The sequence below is a fragment of the Chelonia mydas genome, chromosome 3, assembly GCF_015237465.2.
Source record: "Chelonia mydas isolate rCheMyd1 chromosome 3, rCheMyd1.pri.v2, whole genome shotgun sequence".
In the NCBI taxonomy this organism is placed as follows: domain Eukaryota; kingdom Metazoa; phylum Chordata; order Testudines; family Cheloniidae; genus Chelonia; species Chelonia mydas.
In genome coordinates this window covers 129,024,327-129,039,103 of record NC_057851.1, presented here as the reverse complement: position 1 = coordinate 129,039,103, position 14,777 = coordinate 129,024,327, and the positions used below count along the sequence as shown (strand labels likewise).

Below are 14,777 nucleotides of genomic sequence, written 5' to 3'. Positions count from 1 at the left end.
GAATGGGATATGGGGGAAAAATTACCTAATAGTGAAATCCCTAGCAAAGGGCATAAAGATAGGGGATGTCAACCCCCAGATGACGTCAGAAGGGTTCAGAAAAAAGTGCTGGAGATATAGAGCTTGTCTACATGTGCAGCACTGCCGCTGTAGTGCTTAGTTAGGACACTACCTATGCCAGCAGGAGAATTTCTCTCATCAGTCTAGGTACTCCATCTCCCCGAGAGGCAGTAACTATGTCAATGGGAGAAGCCCTACTGCCAACATAGCACTGTCTACAGAGGGGATTAGGTCAGTATAACTATGATGTGGATTTTCCCCTGAGCGACACAATTATGTGTCATACATTTGTAGTGTAGACCAGGGCTTAGTACGAGCTAGGAAACTACCTGATGGAGACTTGTAAGTGAAGGGCAAAAACAAAAGAACAAGAAGAGAAGCTCCTTAAGACAAAGGTGCTAGGAAAGCTGAAAATAAGCTGAGCTACCCAGGTTTCTAACTGAAATGAGAGGGGTGGTATATGGTGTGCCATTTGGAATGTCAGAAAAGGAAATAAAGGAATAGGTGAAAATAAGGTGATATATGCAAGACGGTAACTAGCAGAAGAGGAGATGATAGCTGTGCTGGTCACATTTAAGAGAAGGACACTTCCAGATAGAGTAACTTTAGGGTGATGAAGTGCATGGGGTAATATCCTTTTATTGGACCAACTTCTGTGAAAGAGACAAGGCTTTGAGCTTACACAGAGCTCTTCTTCAGGTCTGGGAAGGGTGCACAGCATGTCACAGCTAAATACAAGGTGTCTCTAACATCTTGGGACCAGCATGGCTACAACACCATTGCAAATATCTATCTGAACTAATCCCTATATATATATATTATACACACACCCCCTCACCCCTCCTCCATTGAAATGCTACAGGTGTCCAAAGATTTGGTCACGTAGCAAATACTTCCAAAAGGAAATTAAGGTGTGGCAAGTGTGGAGGTAACTATTCACATATCTGTGAGGAACAGACAGAATGAATATATTCTAACTGTGGAGGAAAACACAGCTCAACATATGAAGGATGTATTGAGGCAAAGCAAGCTAGAGAAATATAAAAACCAAAATCATTAACATCATCTCATATGCAGAAGCTGCCAGAAGATACCTAAAATAAAAAAAAAAAAAAAAAAAAAGAGGAAAAAAGAAAACCCAGTATGGAACAGGGATTATCAAGCAACAGAACACTGGGAAGGAAGTGATGAGTGACATTGGGGTAGAAGGAGATGATATGCTACTTATAGAAAAATAGAGATTTGTTGCATTTATGATTGAAGTCAATTTGTACTCCTCAGACAGGAATGCAAACAGCGAACATGAGAATTACAGTTAAAGCTGCTGAAAAGTACCTACCAGCTAGCACCCTATCAGTGGAATGACTTGATACTTTCCTAAGTGAAGGAAATGTTGAAGGGTAAGAGAATGAGGGTGACTAATAGCTGGAATACACAGTCTTATAGCAAGTAAGTAGGAATTAAAGAAACATATTACTGACATGAAAACAAAGCTTGGCATATTATATATGCAAGAGATTTGGCTAACAGAAAAACTAGACTATAAAAATCACAGGATATGGAATATATAAATATGACAGAAAAATAGGAAAGGGTGGGGCTGTCTGCACCTTCAATAAGAAGAATCTAAACAACCTGGAAGTAGAGGTTAAAAAGCTAAATATTGAGTCTAATGCTACTGAGATACTGATAGACACAGAGTTGTTTTGTCTCAGGCGATATGTTTATAACCTGTGCAGAAAACTAGAGGCTATATAACTGAAAGAAAGAAATGCAGGTGTCACATGCCCATACAATATCTGTGGTGATCTGAATAGTCACAACAGTTTATAGGAATGTAGGACAAATGATACAAATGGAAAATGTCCATAGGAATTTTGAGACGATAATAATTTAGTAATATTAAATAAGGCACCTACCAGGTTCTGTGAAGAGGACAGATGCCTCTCTTGCCTAGACTTGGGAATAGCTTCTAGTAACATAGGAAGCAAATGCAGCTGGGAAATATACAGAGAGAAGGGAATGGATAGTGACCACTTCCCAGCATTAATTACATATAAAGGAAAAGGACATATTGAAGACAAGAATAAAACCCCCATTTGGAACATTTTTTTTTTTTTTTTAAAAGGCAAATTGGAAACTCTTTAGACACAAGTGAGGAATATGTGGGTGAGCAGAGGATAAAGAATTCTGTAGTAATATTACAAAGGGAATTATAAAGACAGCCAGCCTACCTATTCCTAAAATACCTACCCTAACTAAAGATAGTAAAAAGTATACCATGGTGGAACAAGGAATGTGACAAGGTAATTAAGGAAAGGAACAAGGCATATAAGAATGAAAAAACTACATTAAATTGATAGGACTTATTGACATATTAAAAAAAAATAAGGCAGTTGCACAAGGGCTATAAAAAAGGACAAAGAAAGAAAGCTGGATGCAATACTGCTGGAAAGTAAATAAAGATGTACAAGCAACTTTGGGAAATGACTGGAATAAAGAGTAAGAGCAACACAATACCAAGCTTTGAAGTGGAAGGCCACGTAGTAATAAGCTCCAACAAAGAATAAGTGAGCAATGATGAGGATCAGAGGATAGAAATTAGGGAAAGGAAAAGAACATTTCTTAATAACTATCAGATGATGAAGAGGTCGGTGGATGGTGTGGATCTTATTTTAAATGAAAACCTCAGGATGAGGGAACTCCAAAAAGTGATAAGGAGCAAAAGCATGCACCAGGGAAAGACAAAATAAGCTTTGAAATGCTTAAACACGAAGGTGATGAAAACCTATCTGATTCCTTATCAGAGTTGCAGGTATTATACAATGGCAAGTTTGACAGCAGAAACAATATACTTAATGAAATATTACTACTAGCAACCAAACCGGCTTGGTGGGCTTACCTGCTGATGTCTCATTGCTGGAGAACTGGACCCCAAGGAACAGTGAGGGTGCTAGGGGGAGTGAGGGATGCTCCCCTGGCAGGGATAATCCTTGATGGAATCTTCCCCCTTTTAAAAGGTGGCTCCCTATGGGCAACTATTATCCTCTTAGCTCAGCTCTGTAGGAGCCACATGGCCCATGGCCCAGGCCCTGGCAATCAGCCAGAAGTGCTGCAGAGACAAAGGGCCTTGGCCTCATACTGCCTTCCTGGGATCTGCATGGATACTGGAGGGATGCACAGGTTTTGGGGTCTATGCTACTGGAGCAAGACAGGTGAAGGAAGGGACCCCTGATAGAATGACATGCTGGAAACTCCATGAACAGAACTGCAGGGAGTTTTCCTTCTCCTTCACCTGCCCGCCATGGACATTACCATGGTAAAGAGCGCTCTAACCCTGTATTGCTAATCTTTCTTCATCACTTTGTGTTAGCACCAGTGAAGACTGAAGGGTATCAACACTCCCAATTTGATATACTCTGTAATTAAATGCACTGTTTAACTTCACTTCCAAATCATTAATAAGTATGTTAATTAAAACTAGACCTAATGAAGAATGGTCTTTGAGAGTCAAATGATATTTGAACTATATCAGCTGTAAACAAGGATGGATTATATCACTTGCTTACCATACCCAAAGCACTTATTTTACCTTAATACAAAACTCACCATATTGAAATGCACCTCTGCTTGACCTTTCCCAGTCAAGTAATTACAGAGGTCTGACTACTGTCAGCATCTAGCTACTGGTATCCCATACTCATCCTTATTCAGGACCAAACAGAAATTTTAAGTTGGCACGTCGCTGTTTCTGTGCTTCATACCTCTAAAAGTAGCACAATATAAGAAATACCTACTCAATCACCCAAAATACAGGTAATGCAAGATAAATTCCAGAAGACATTCTGGTACACACCCACCATATTGCAATCATCAACCCTTCCAGGTTCAGAGACATGCTGGAGGTGTAGTAACTCACTCTCCTCATTAAAACATTGGAGATCTGGCTAGAGCAGAGGAAATCTGCTCTCCACCCCAAGACAAGGGCATTACAAATGCACTTCACCCTTCTGCAATCCTCCACCTTGTTTTTCTGAATGAAGACAACCCCATATTATCCTATTTTTTAAAAGGTATTCTCACAGCTCCATTATACTGAGATGCTGGAAAGAACCAAGGTGCCCCTCATCCCCACTGGCTGAGTGGAAAATGAAACCGGTGTCCACGTTCATAATGAAAAATAGTCAGACAGCCTAGACTTATTCTCCCATTCCTAGGAAATGCTACAAGACATTCTCACATCAGGCATATCCCATGCTGGAGCAAATCATAAAGTAGGGTCTTAACCTATTGGATCAGTGATAAATCAATTTGTATGCTCCCCCATGCCTATCAGTTCAGGTTTCATAAACAAACAGAGGTAACTATCCTCTTCTTCAAACCCTTCCACCACCTTCCTTTTTCATTCTGTTTCCACTCACAGACTTTGCCATCCCTTTGTACGTTAGAAATGGGAAAGAACTGCACACTGACAGGCAACATGCGTTACCTGGACAGTGACCAACATGCAGGACAAAAATTATTCTTTTTTAATTAAAGTAAGCACGTTTACAATTAAATTTTGACTTGCACATTATGGCCTGATCCTCCAGACAACCACCTCTAGGCACAGCACTGCAAGCAGAGCCAATGCCACCAATAGGCCCATTTGTGGCAGCTAGGACCCTGCCAAGTAACAAGCACCTCTGAGACAGGCTCTTAAGTAGTTCATAGTTCTTGAGGGTTTCCAATTAACTAATATTTTTTAAAATACGTTCATGTATTATTTTTAAATGGTTTATGTTGTAGGTACCTAGCGAGGGAGTTCCTTTTGCATGTACTCTGTTCATATCTGATTCTGTGTATCTATTGACATTTTTCATGAAGGAATAAAGTTACTAAAAAAAGAACCTAAAGCCAGTCCCAGCAGCACTCAACTAATTTCTTTGCCATTTGTGATTACCCCTTGTGTGCCTGAGTTTTTAATCCTGTGATAATGCACATATCCGGCCAATTTGAATTATTTTCAGATAATATTTTACCTGACTTTGCCTATTCCACATACTCCTTGCATTTATGTGTAGGCACACTATTTTTAACAATTTTTTTTAGTCACCTTTTTATTTTCTTCTTCAGGTCACCCTCACCTCTACATTGTTCAAGTGAAAGGACGTACCAGATTTTTTTTTTTTAATTAAATTCAAATCTTTCTCTCTATACTCTTTCTACTTAATTTAAAGCTATGTAACAAGCCCTGTCAGCTCTGAACCCAGGAAACGGGTATCCTGTCAATAAGTGATGATCATCCAATCCATTCCGCTCACAGAAAGCATTTCAGTGCTCCATGAATACAAAACCATGCTCTTCACAACACAGGGCTATTCACTGGTTGGTCTAAGCATTAGTATTCTTTTTCCTGCACTTGCCCTTACTGTTTTGGGGGGAGAGGAGGAAGACAGTTTAGATGTACAACAATTTTTAACTTCTGAATGTTGAAAACAGTTATGTTTCTTAATACATAGTGAAGAGGACAACTGTGATGCTTCCCAGCGGTACCCAGGGTTGCAAGACACCTCACCTCTACCTTCCCTGAGCCTAAGGAAGTCTAATCTGTGCTGTGTGGATCAGCTCCCTGAAACAATCAGCCTCTGGGAGCACAAGCATTACCTTGCGGGCCTCACTTTCTTCGTACCAACAGGTGCATACCAACCCGAGTCCTCGGAGAGTTTCCTGCAGAGTCCAGCCTCTAAGCTGTTAACACTCACAGAATTACCAGGCCTGCTATTCCCAAAGAAACCGAACACATCAACTTGTGAACTATTGTACACATACAATATTATTAATGTTTGTTATGGTAGTGCCTACAGACCTATGAAAAATGGGGCCCCATTGTGCTAGGCCCTGTATATATACTGCAAACTAAAATAATAAAACGGATTGTTTTTTAAACATAAATGGAACAACGTTTTTATTTTCCTCACTTCAAGGTTCCATCTAAAACCCTGTGGATTGGATTCGGCCCACTGAAAGAAGTATAATTCTCTCCCCTTCTGACAGTGATGGATTCATTTTAATTCCAAACATACAGAGGAAATATTTCAGAGTAGCAGCCATGTTAGTCTGTATCCGCAAAAAGAACAGGAGTACTTGTGGCACCTTAGAGACTAACACATTTATCTGAGCATAAGCTTTCGTGGGCTACAGCTCACTTCATTGAGAACATGAAACACATGTTCTCTGTGTATATAAAATCGTCCTGCTGTATTTTCCACTGCATGCATCCGATGAAGTGGGCTGTAGCCCACGAAAGCTTATGCTCAAATAAATTTGTTAGTCTCTAAGGTGCCACAAGTACTACTGTTTTTTTAGAGGAAATATTGCGGCTGCTGCTGTTTTGGACCTATATGCCTTTTGACTGCAGTTGACTAAGTTTTGAAAGGTTATTAAATAGAGGGTTTTCAAAAAGTTTATTAATATATGGGATGACTGCACATTGTTCAAGTATTCACCTTTGAGGGTCTCTGTGATCTAATCAGCTAAACACTTGAGGCCTTATGCAGATGTGCAGTTGGGAGGGGAGGATAATGAACTGTAAATGATACAGTTGAGTCCAAAACCAAATCCCACTGCTTTGTTTATTTGAGTGGTGCTGAACTTTTTGTACGTTTCCTCATCCCTAATGTAAAACTTATCAAAGTTATTAAGAACCATATTTCAGTTTTCTGGATTAACATTTTTATTTTATAAAGAGATTATCAGTAAGAAAAAAGTATATAGGATTAGATATCAAAATGTATAATATTTTCCATAATGTATCGGAATACTGTATAACAAAATATAAATTTGAAGATTAAAAATACCTCTTAAATACTTAACATAAACATTTTAATATTCTCCAATAGATAAGAACACTCAGTTTCACTGATTAGGAATTAAGATATTGCATTGTACTGTTACAGTATAAAGTCCACACAATTAAATACTTGGGTTTATAACTCTTCAGTGTATGTGACAAATTTACAATTACTGAAAAACTAGAGGTTCAGTGTGTTAAATTACTAAAATTATCATTCCAAATCTTCAGTTAGCGTCTTAGAAATCACTGATGTAGCTACTAAACTTATGCTGCCTGTAACTTAAAAACTTTATTTCTGTAACATGTTTAACTGCATATATGCCAAACATTTCACTTACATTTCTTGTTATCCCAAAGATTATCATAACTAAACGAAAAGATAAGTACGAACCTCTGTAGTGAATACTTAATGTTTTACTATAAAAACATTCATATTAATTAAAAAACCACATAACTTAGTCCATATTTTCAACATCAAAAACTTTTTTATTTAAAACAGGCAACATTTGTTCTAATCTGACAGTAAGTATCAGAGTCAGACCAGGTAAATACACTGTGATTCATTAAATAGCATTCTCGTTATCAGCTGATATCTTTAATGGAAAAGGGAATTGCTTACTACCAAACTTGCATCTTTTCTAACAGTACCAAAATACCTCCAAGACACTCATTTAATGGAAAAGTTTTCAATTTTAAGGGAGTTTTCAAAAGCACCTCACACTTATGAAAGAAGACACTTATTTGTTTCAATGATCACTTAAAACTTGGCCATTCAAATCATCACAGTCCAACCTTCCTGGCACATATACCTATACTGTCCCTTAAAGGGACACTGTCGACTTAAATTTGATGCAAAATTTAAAATTTGTAAAAAGCAAGATTTTATAAAACCTAAAACAAAACAATTTCCACAACTTTTAAAAAATCCCAATGAAAGTAGCTGTTTTTAAGCAAATATACATTCTCCTGTAGTGCTATAGACTCAGAGTACACCAGGAATTTTAAATTGAAACTGACTACATAAACAAATGAAAATTGCTTCATTGATTTTCATTATTCAAACTGAAAGAAATGCAAAAAAAAAACAAAAACCCCAGAGTAAGAGCAGTGAGCCAGATTTTAAAAGGTATTTAGATGCCTAAAGATGTGGATAGGCACCTATTTGGATTTTCAAAAGCACCTTGGTGTCTAACTCGCTTTGATTTCACGGAGTTAGGGCCTAGGCACCCATCTGCACTTTTAGGGGCCTAAATACCTTTAAAAATCTGGCCCATAGTGACAATTAGGTTGTATTTTTAAAGATGTTTCACTTTTAAGAATTTAAAGTAACATGGGTAAAGCAATTTGTGTTGGCAGCACAAATTCTACTCTCAGTCACAAGGGTCTGTCTACACAGGGATAAAAAACCTGCAGCAGGCATGGGTCAGCTGACTCAGGCTCCTGGGACTCAGGCTGTGGGGCTAAAATTGCTGTGTAGATGTTTGGGCTCGGAGAGTTCTGGGACCCTGTGAGCCCAAGTCTGTCAGCTGACCCAGGTCAGCCATGGCTGTCTTTTATCCCTGTGTAGATGTATCTTCAATTCCCCTTAAATAGGGGGATTGTTGGGTGGTGTAGAGTCACACAGCAGCTGCAGTATCACTCAGAGAGACACCCTGTAGTATCCTCACAAAGGGGACATTTCCAGGGCGCCTCTTCATTCTGGCTATCCCCATCTGCCAGAATGGACCCTTGGAGCCATGGGCAGGTGGGCATAAATTAAAGATTTGTGGAAAATACCCATGGCCTGTCACAGATTCCAGGAGCTGTGAAGGTGAGTAAAGCCACACTCGGTGCAGCTCATGGTGGAGGAATCAAGCAGAGTTCAGACATAGCTCAGAACCTGGGCCATGAATTTTAAGCTGACGGTATCTCTTGAAGAAAAAATGTTAGGGTTTTTGAGCTAGTAGCCCACAAGTAGGCAGATGGATCAAAACTTAACTACATAGTAAACATCTTGGGGCTGATACCATGGCATAGTTCAAACAAATAAGAAAACACAATACAATTTTGGAAGGCACTCTCAAAATATGAATATCAAGAGTACCCAAAGTGAAAGCATATGCTGAATTAGTTATGGGTGTGTTCTTTTTCCAGCTACACAGGATGAGCAGTTGTTTTTTCCACTGTGAAAAGAAACTTGCCCTCACTAAGTGACTTTATACATAATGAGAGATCATGACGACAGAACCTGGGTCCTGATTCTCTCCAGCATTACTCTAATATTACACCAGCATAAGCTCCTTGATTTCAGTGGAGTTACACAAGCATAACACTATGGTGAAATCAGGCCCCTGAAGTTTTCAGTTTTCTTCCAGTTACCACCAAATCATACACCAGTGGAGATACTATAGTTTTATACTTATGTAACTGGGAACAGAATCATGGCCAATGGTATTATGCCAGCACAAATGAGAAAATAATTTAGTTACCTTGATTTATGTAAGACTGAGAAGCATTATCTTTTCCACACCAGCATTCCTCCCACCCCCACCCCCCAATCTATGTAACCTCCCCACTGAGCACTGTAGAAATGGAGAAAAGGCCAGGATGGCTACAATCCCCACCATTCATTTGAGACCCCCAAAGGAGTTGTGACACTCCCCCCCCCCCCCCCCCACTACTGATGCCAGATATAAACCAAGAATGCAAAGTGGTTTGAACAGGTACTTTAGTAAATGTTGCAAATTATTCTCCTCCCCACAAACAAACCCAGCAACCCTTTTTGCAATGTAGGGAAACCCTCTCTGTTCACCCTTGACAAAAAGCAGCAGTTTGAATAAAACTCTTCTGGTTTATGCAACACTGAAAAAAAAAATCATCAAAGCAAATACTATCCACTTGGCTGCCACTTAAGTTTTCTTGATAAGAAGACTGGACCTCGGGATGTAAAGGAGTTTCCTTTCTTCTCTTGCCCTTAGCTCCCAAGAGAAAGGAAAGAAAGAAAGGGGCCTAGGAGGGGTTCTTCTCCCTGGGATTCCGTGCACCTTCCACAAGAGTGGAAAGGAGGACAAGAGGATGGAGAGGGCCACGGGGACAGATGGGATGGGAATGAAGAGGTGCTAGTGCAGGGATACGGGGTCCTGTGGGGGAGGGGAGGAAGAAAGAGTCTGTGGGTGCAGGAAAGGGATAGAGAAGGAAGCCCCAGGGGCAGGTGGACGGTCCCTGCGCGCAAGGAGATGAAGGGGCGAGGAGAGATGCAGCAGTCCTTGGATGCAGAGGGGATAGAGGCACCCTGGGGGCAGGGGGATGGTGCAGAGAGAGGGGTTGGGAGATGAAGACAGAGCAGCCCATGGGTGCAGAGGGGATAAAGGCACCCTGAGTGCAGGGGGGTGGGGGTGGGAAGATGAAGACAGAGCAGCCCATTGGGTGCAGATGGGAATGGAGAAGCCCTGGGTGCAGAGGGGCCTGGGGGGCTGGAGAGGAGGGAGGATGCGGTGGGCGCCGAGAGGGGCCCCTTACCCGTGGTGGAGAGCACGGTGCTGGCGAAGAAGAGCGCGGAGGTGAAGTCCCAGTTCCAGTTGCCCGAGGCGTTGCCCAGCACGGACACGCCGTAGTTGCTGGCCTCCAGCACCCGCCGCAGGAACTGCTCCAGCTGCTGCTCCGACAGGCACTCGTGCTCCTCCAGGAAGCGCCGCTTCAGCTTGCGCAGCTCCTGGCGCAGCAGGTCCTCGTAGGGCAGCTCCACCGAGGAGAAGACCACGGCGCCGAAGACCAGGTAGAGCAGGTAGCCCAGCACCAGGAAGGCGAAGCACCAGGCGGAGCGGTGCCTCTCCACCAGCCGCACGCACGAGCAGCCGGCCAGGGACTGCAGCATCTTCCGCCGCCGCCCTGCCGCTCCCGCCGCCGCAGACCGAGCTGGCCCCGCGCCCCGGGGAAGCGCGCGCGGCAGGGAGGGATCCTCCTCGCTCAGCCAGCGCCTGCGGGCCGGGCTCGCTCCGCAGCAGCCTCCAGGGCAGCGGCGAGGATCAGGCCCGCCCTGGTGTGAGGTGGGGGGACCGGACTGGCCAGCGGCCCGCCTGCCCTCCCAAAGCTACACGCCGGCCGGCAGGCCCCAGCCGCTTCTCCGGTTCCTGTTTCCTTTCTGTGACTTTCAGGCTAAAAAGCGCCGCTGATGTGGCACTCACGTGGTTTCCCGGCTCAGGTAACCAGCAATGGAGCAGCAGCAGCAGCCGCCGCCCTGCTCGGGGTGGATGCTATTTATTCGCGGGCGAGCTCGCACGCACAGAGCCCAGCCTGCCCGAGGCTGAGCCCGTCCTCCCGCGCCTCGCATGCCCCCGCCTTGCCCCCCGGGTACACAGAGGCCCTGCTGCTATCTTGGGGTTGGCGCTAGATAAGGAACAGCTTGCCGCGCTCTGTTGATAAACCCTGCCCCACACCGAACTGATAACAGGGACAGATGGAAAACGGAGGGGGGTGGAACAGAACAAAGGTGTGTGTGTGTGTGAGATCTGAAATGCTTCACTTCCTCTGCTAGCCCAATGTGAGACGAGCAAGGGAAGTCTCCTATGACCCCGGCCGGTTCCGGAAACTTAGCCTGCCCCAGGGATGGGGGCCTCCGTGTGCACACAGCCCATGAAGGGGCCACTTCTGCCACTGCCATGATGCTGAATTCCTGAGGTATATAATGTATAACATCAAATTGGGGTGAGAACTTTGGGGTTCTAAAGAAGTAACATTCCTAGAAATGTGTTATGTAGTCCCACAAATCAATTGGCAGCAGTTCAGTTACACAGCAGAGTCAGTCTCTAAGGTGCCACAAGTCCTCCTTTTCTTTTTGCAAATACAGACTAACAGGGCTGCTACTCTGAAATCTCAACCTAGTATCTTTCAGCAACACTAAATTGTCTTTAATTGTATTTATTAGCTGTAAAACATTGATACATGATGAACGGTGCTACAGAAATCAGTAATGATGATTAATAATGAATGTTGTCTAAAAGAGTGCAATGCAAAACTGTTGAAGGGAGCATTTAGAGCAAACATTTCTGGCTTCTATCTAAGACTCTGTATTTAAAAGTCATTAAATACAGAGTCAAAACTTCACTGAGTAATGACACAACACAAACACACACCTGGGCTCATTTCCTCCAACAGCTTAATCATTAATTCCCCCAAATTCTAAATTCTTTATGTAATTAAAAACACCATTTAAATGAAAGCAATATTTTTTAGGCATTGGGCTTTCGTCTTCATCAAATGCATTCAGTGTGACCAAGATACAGTAAGTTGTTTCCCAAAATATAACAGCATCAAATAGATACTCTTCTGGTTATAGAGTAACAGCCGCGTTAGTCTGTATTCGTAAAAAGAAAAGGAGTACTTGGGGCACCTTAGAGACTAACCAGTTTATTTGAGCATGAGCTTTCGTGAGCTACAGCTCACTTCATCGGATGCATAGCATATCGTGGAAACTGCAGAAGACATTATATACACACAGAGACCATGAAACAAAACTTCCTCCCACCCCACTCCCCCGCTGGCAACAGCTTATCTAAAGTGATCATCAAGTAGAGCCATTTCCAGCACAAATCCAGGTTTTCTCACCCTTCCCCCCCCCCCCCCCCACAAACTCACTCTCCTGCTGGCATGTATTCGTAAAAAGAAAAAGTCTCTAAGGTGCCACAAGTACTCCTTTTCTTTTTACGAATACATGCCAGCAGGAGAGTGAGTTTGTGGGGGGGGGGGGGGGGGAAGGGTGAGAAAACCTGGATTTGTGCTGGAAATGGCTCTACTTGATGATCACTTTAGATAAGCTGTTGCCAGCGGGGGAGTGGGGTGGGAGGAAGTTTTGTTTCATGGTCTCTGTGTGTATATAATGTCTTCTGCAGTTTCCACGATATGCTATGCATCCGATGAAGTGAGCTGTAGCTCACGAAAGCTCATGCTCAAATAAACTGGTTAGTCTCTAAGGTGCCACAAGTACTCCTTTTCTTTCTTCTGGTTATGAATAGGGGTGGACAAACGAGTTATATTTAAACTAACAATCAACCTCCACTGTTTCCTAACCCCCAAAACATATGTCCTTTTAAAGTTAGAAACTGTTTAGTTAAGAATGCACCTCTTCTGAGGGGCAGTAGAAAACTATACAGTTACCTCTGCTGTGACCAAACATTTACACAAACCTTCAATAGGATCCTACTGGACTCCCAGCTACTTCCTCAGCTCTCCATGTTTGTGAATCAGTTACTCACATACAGCCCCATGCCTGCCTAGAGAGAGACTCGAGTCTCTTTGCTGCCCCAAAGTTTCACAACTCTTAACTCTGACCTTTCCTCCAAAGATCATCAGAAATATGGGACATGGGGATCAGTCACAGAGTATAACAGAGCTGGGCTTTTTCACTTAAGCATTCAAACTCTTGCTCTCAAACCAAACTTTCTGGCATTTTGAATTTTGACCAACACTGTGTAAGATAGTGTTTTAATTCACAGCCCCCAAGTTATACATTTGTCTCAGAGTCTGTACCAATCATGTAGTGAAATATTCCATAGTAATGTATACACAACAAGGAACAGAGAGAAGGATATTGTGATATTGACTTGTCTGGGTTTATACGATCATATTTTTGCATTCAGCTATATAACAAGTTTAATCTTAAAGTAAGATCTGACTCTTTGCCCATCTCACTTTGCTAGTCAAGATCAGTTTTACATAGGAATTGGCCAAGTGGATCAGATCAGTGAATCTAATCTAGTATCTTGTCACTGAAGGTGCAAAAAATCCTGCAATAGTTTGTTATGGGACAGCCTGTCTCCAGGAAATTTTTCTTCCTTATCCTTTTAAAGTCACCTCATTAAACCACATCACCACTTGACCCTGCTGCTGGCTAAATCCCTAATTTCCTTTGTGCTGGGAAGGATGCTGCTCCTGTTGTAGGGAAAAGAGGTCTTGGGACAGATGCCAGTGCTCCCCATGGCACTGAGCCCAGTGCTGAGGCATGAATAAACTTGTCTGCAAGCTGCCTGTTCTGTAGGGTAAGATCACACATTCTTCCAATTCTGCATCTTCCTATTTTCCTACTAGTGACAAGTGGTAGAGGACAAAACTGGAGGTCCTCCTGATTTCCCCCACAAAACTAAGCTGGCAGCCACATTTCTGTGATCTCTATGCCTTGTCTGAATGCCAGATGTGGCAGGGAGTCATTGATCTTCTTTAGCACTACCACTGAGCAGCGGTGGCAGTCTTTTCTTGTCGTCAGTCAAGAGGCTTCTCCAGTGTGCAGTCCAGAAAGAATGGGGCATCGTTTTCTAGATTATCCTCTTCCAGTATATCCAAAGAATTTAAGGATCTCATGCCAGATTTTTTAAAGAGTGTTATGAATTATACCTCACAGGTCACGCACACAAACTGCTGCGAATTATATCCGATAGGTCACGCACAGTTCGAGTCTAGGCTGAGGCACACGAACAAAGTCCACAACTGCAGAGTTCCCAAAGATACTAAGTTTATTACGCTCGAGCGTGGTGCCCCCTGCTAATCAGGAGGGGACCCTGCATGCAGGTTACACAAAGATTATATACCTTTTAGCAAAGCATGTTGCCCTTGTGCATCGGAAACCTTAGCCAATAGACAAACCCTTCCCTTATCCACCACCTATCCCTGCTAGGTACATTCCCTGTGCTAAACCATTACTTCAGCTATATTACATGGTCCTAAAGTAATGCATCAGTAACTTTTCTTATCAGGATGGGAGGCCCACGTCAAGGCCAGAAGGCAGGGAGTTAGGAACAGACAAAGAACAGAAACCGGGAGTCAAGACAGGCTGGAAACAAGGGGGAGGGTTTTCACAGGAATGCAGTATCTAAGGAACACTCCTCTTGGTGCATGATGTGCTTGCTTTTAG

The 14,777-nt window shown here is 42.7% G+C and overlaps 1 protein-coding gene and 1 long non-coding RNA gene across 1 annotated transcript in view; one reads left to right on the top strand and one right to left on the bottom strand.

The window, feature by feature from the left end:
• KCNK1 (potassium two pore domain channel subfamily K member 1) overlaps positions 1 to 11,447 on the bottom strand; it is a 48,473-nt gene extending 37,026 nt beyond the window's left edge. Inside the window, exon 1 of the mRNA XM_007068870.4 lies at positions 10,394 to 11,447. Within this exon, the coding sequence (XP_007068932.3) occupies positions 10,394 to 10,748 (355 nt within the window). The 5' untranslated portion in view covers positions 10,749 to 11,447. The remainder of the gene's footprint in view (positions 1 to 10,393) is intronic.
• Positions 1 to 14,777, top strand: part of LOC122465125 — a 212,411-nt gene that overhangs the window by 150,227 nt on the left and 47,407 nt on the right.